The 2,302-nt window shown below is 68.6% G+C and overlaps 1 protein-coding gene across 1 annotated transcript in view; it reads right to left on the bottom strand.

The window, feature by feature from the left end:
* Positions 1 to 1,675, bottom strand: part of EMIHUDRAFT_250523 (hypothetical protein) — a gene marked incomplete at both ends in the record, with an annotated part of 1,914 nt that extends 239 nt beyond the window's left edge. Inside the window, 4 exons of the mRNA XM_005756849.1 lie at positions 81 to 221; positions 320 to 404; positions 773 to 1,283; positions 1,370 to 1,675. Of these exons, the coding sequence (XP_005756906.1) occupies positions 81 to 221; positions 320 to 404; positions 773 to 1,283; positions 1,370 to 1,675 (1,043 nt within the window). The remainder of the gene's footprint in view (positions 1 to 80; positions 222 to 319; positions 405 to 772; positions 1,284 to 1,369) is intronic.
* Positions 1,676 to 2,302: the final 627 nt, after the last annotated feature.

Here is a 2,302-nt window from a genome sequence, read left to right as displayed (position 1 = left end):
TTAAGAAGAGTGCGAGGCCGTTGAAGGCCGTCATCAGCGCGACGGTGGCAGCGACATGGAGGTCGGTTCTGTGCGCGTACATGTCGAGGCGGAGGAGCTTGAGGAAGCCGCCGCGCATCGCGTTGAAGTTGAGCGGGTACGAGAAGACGATGGACGCGCCGATGCCGACCCTCGCGATCAGAGCGAGCGCGTCCGTCGTCGCGTAGTTGTTGAGGATGAGCCTGTTCACAGGGAAGTGTCTAGGAGGTGTCTAGGAAGTGTCTAGGAAGCGTAGTTGTTGAGGAGGAGCCCTTGCGTGGCGGCGCCAAAGGTGAGGAACCCGCCAGACATGATTGCGGCGGAGAGGAGGGCGGCGAGCGCGAAGCCGCCCGCCACGACCTTGTTGAAGCGCGGCAGCTTCGAGCCTGCGGCGGGGAGGGAGAGGGGGGCACGGCTCGGCATGCGGTTGCAGCAGGGCCGCGTGGACAGTGGTGGAAGGGCGAGGGCGAGGGAGCGTGATGGGAGGGTGACGGGAGGATGAGGGCGAGGGTGAGGGCGAGGGCGTGGGAGGGTTGCGGGCGAGGGTGGAGAGGTTGCGGGTTGCGGGGTGTGCCGGCGCTCCTCCTCCCTCTGGCGGGGCGAGCTCCTTGTAAAAGGTCGGCGCGTTGTAGTGCGCGACGTAGGCGGTGGCGAGCATCGAGACGAGCACGAAGACGCCCGGGCCGAGGGCGGGCTCGCTCGCCTTAGAAGGGGCGGTCGTGAGGAGGAGTAAGAGTAGCGCTGCTGGCAAGACGCCTCGCCATAGCAGGCGCCTTGAGCGCGGGGCGGGACGCCGCTGCGATGGCGGTGTGGAAGCGGCCGCCGGGTGCGTAGGAGCCGTCGGCGAGGCGGAGGAGGGTGAAGCCGGCGGTGAAGAGGGTGCCGAGGTTGCCGAGGACCGAGCCGACCGCCAGCGCCGACAGGTCGCGCATCAGTGAGAGAGGGAGCAGCAGTACGACCGAGGCGATCAGGATCCACGGGTTTGGGCGCTGCAGCAGGGCCGGTGCTTCGGCGAGCGTGGCGATGGAGGAGAACGAGTCGCCGATGATGATCGCGTACGAGAGGGCGGCCGCGCAGGTCATGAAGGTGATCGCGGCGGAGACGAGCACCGAAGAGCGCTCCGACACCACCTTGCCCCACGTGTCAAAGTACGTCTCTGCACCAACGTCGTCGCCCACCCGTGCGATGAGCGAAAAGGTGTAAGCGGAGACGCCGCCGAGCCCAAAGAGGACGACGAGGGCCGGGCCGAGGGCGCGCCGGTTGCCCTGCGGGTCGACGTGACACGCGTGAGCACTGGGTAGAGAAGCGCCCGCGAGATTGCGGCCGAGATCTCGGGAAGGCTGTGGTACACCGATATGGCGGCGACGCCAGCAGCCAGAGCGAGGACACCTGAGCCCACTATGTTCTTTGCCAGGTTGATAATGCTTGGCACCACCGCCGCGCCTTGGCTGGGCGGGCCCTCGCCAGCGAGTGCGGCGTCGGCGCTGAGCAGCGGCCGGCCAGTCCTCTGAGCGTGAGGCCGAACCGGAGCCAACGTCGGCTTAACAGCGCCGCGGCGCGACGCTGACGAGGCGACAGGCGTCAACGCCAGAGCTATCGTCGGGCACAGCAGGGCCGACGCGAGGATATAGCTGCGAGCGAGAGCGTGGCTAGACATTTGCTGTGGTTCAGTGCCGAGAGCTCCGAAGCACCGCGTCGAGCTCGGTGGTGTTGGAAAAGAGAATTTTTCTTCTTCCCTCGCACAACACTGGGCATTCAAACAGCGCCTGAACGCATGGCGTTCAGGCGGCACTTCTCTCGCGTCGGCTCCGCCGAGCGCTGCACAGAGACCATCTTCACTGACCACCAACGACAGGTGTGCGACTACGCGCTCGTCTACGCGGAGAAGAAGAACGACGGCGAAGCGCCGTACTCGGTCTCCTTCACCGCGACGCAGAGCGGCGACGTCATCGTACAGCTGCACCCGCACTCGCAGCTCGAGCGCGCCGTGCGCCACGAGCGGCAGGCGCAGGCCACGGAGCCGCCTGCGAGCGCGAGCCCTGCGGCGCCGCCCGCCCCTGCCGCCGCGCCGCCAGCCGCGGAGCCGGCGCCCAAGACGTACGCCGCCGCAGCCGCATCGCAGCCGCAGGGTGCCACCGCGGGTGGCCAGCCCGCCGCGCCTGCGGGCCCGGCCGCCGCCGCGCGCGTGCCGCCGCCGCCCAGCGGCGGCGGAGTGCGCGGCTGCTCCTTCACTGTCCCTAACCCGGGCAGGAAGCGTGGGCAGCAGCAGCGCGGCAAGGGCCGC

Source organism: Emiliania huxleyi (assembly GCF_000372725.1).
Source record: "Emiliania huxleyi CCMP1516 unplaced genomic scaffold EMIHUscaffold_940, whole genome shotgun sequence".
NCBI lineage: Eukaryota > Haptophyta > Isochrysidales > Noelaerhabdaceae > Emiliania > Emiliania huxleyi.
Note: the sequence above shows the minus strand (reverse complement) of the source record. Positions and strands in the feature narration are given on the sequence as shown.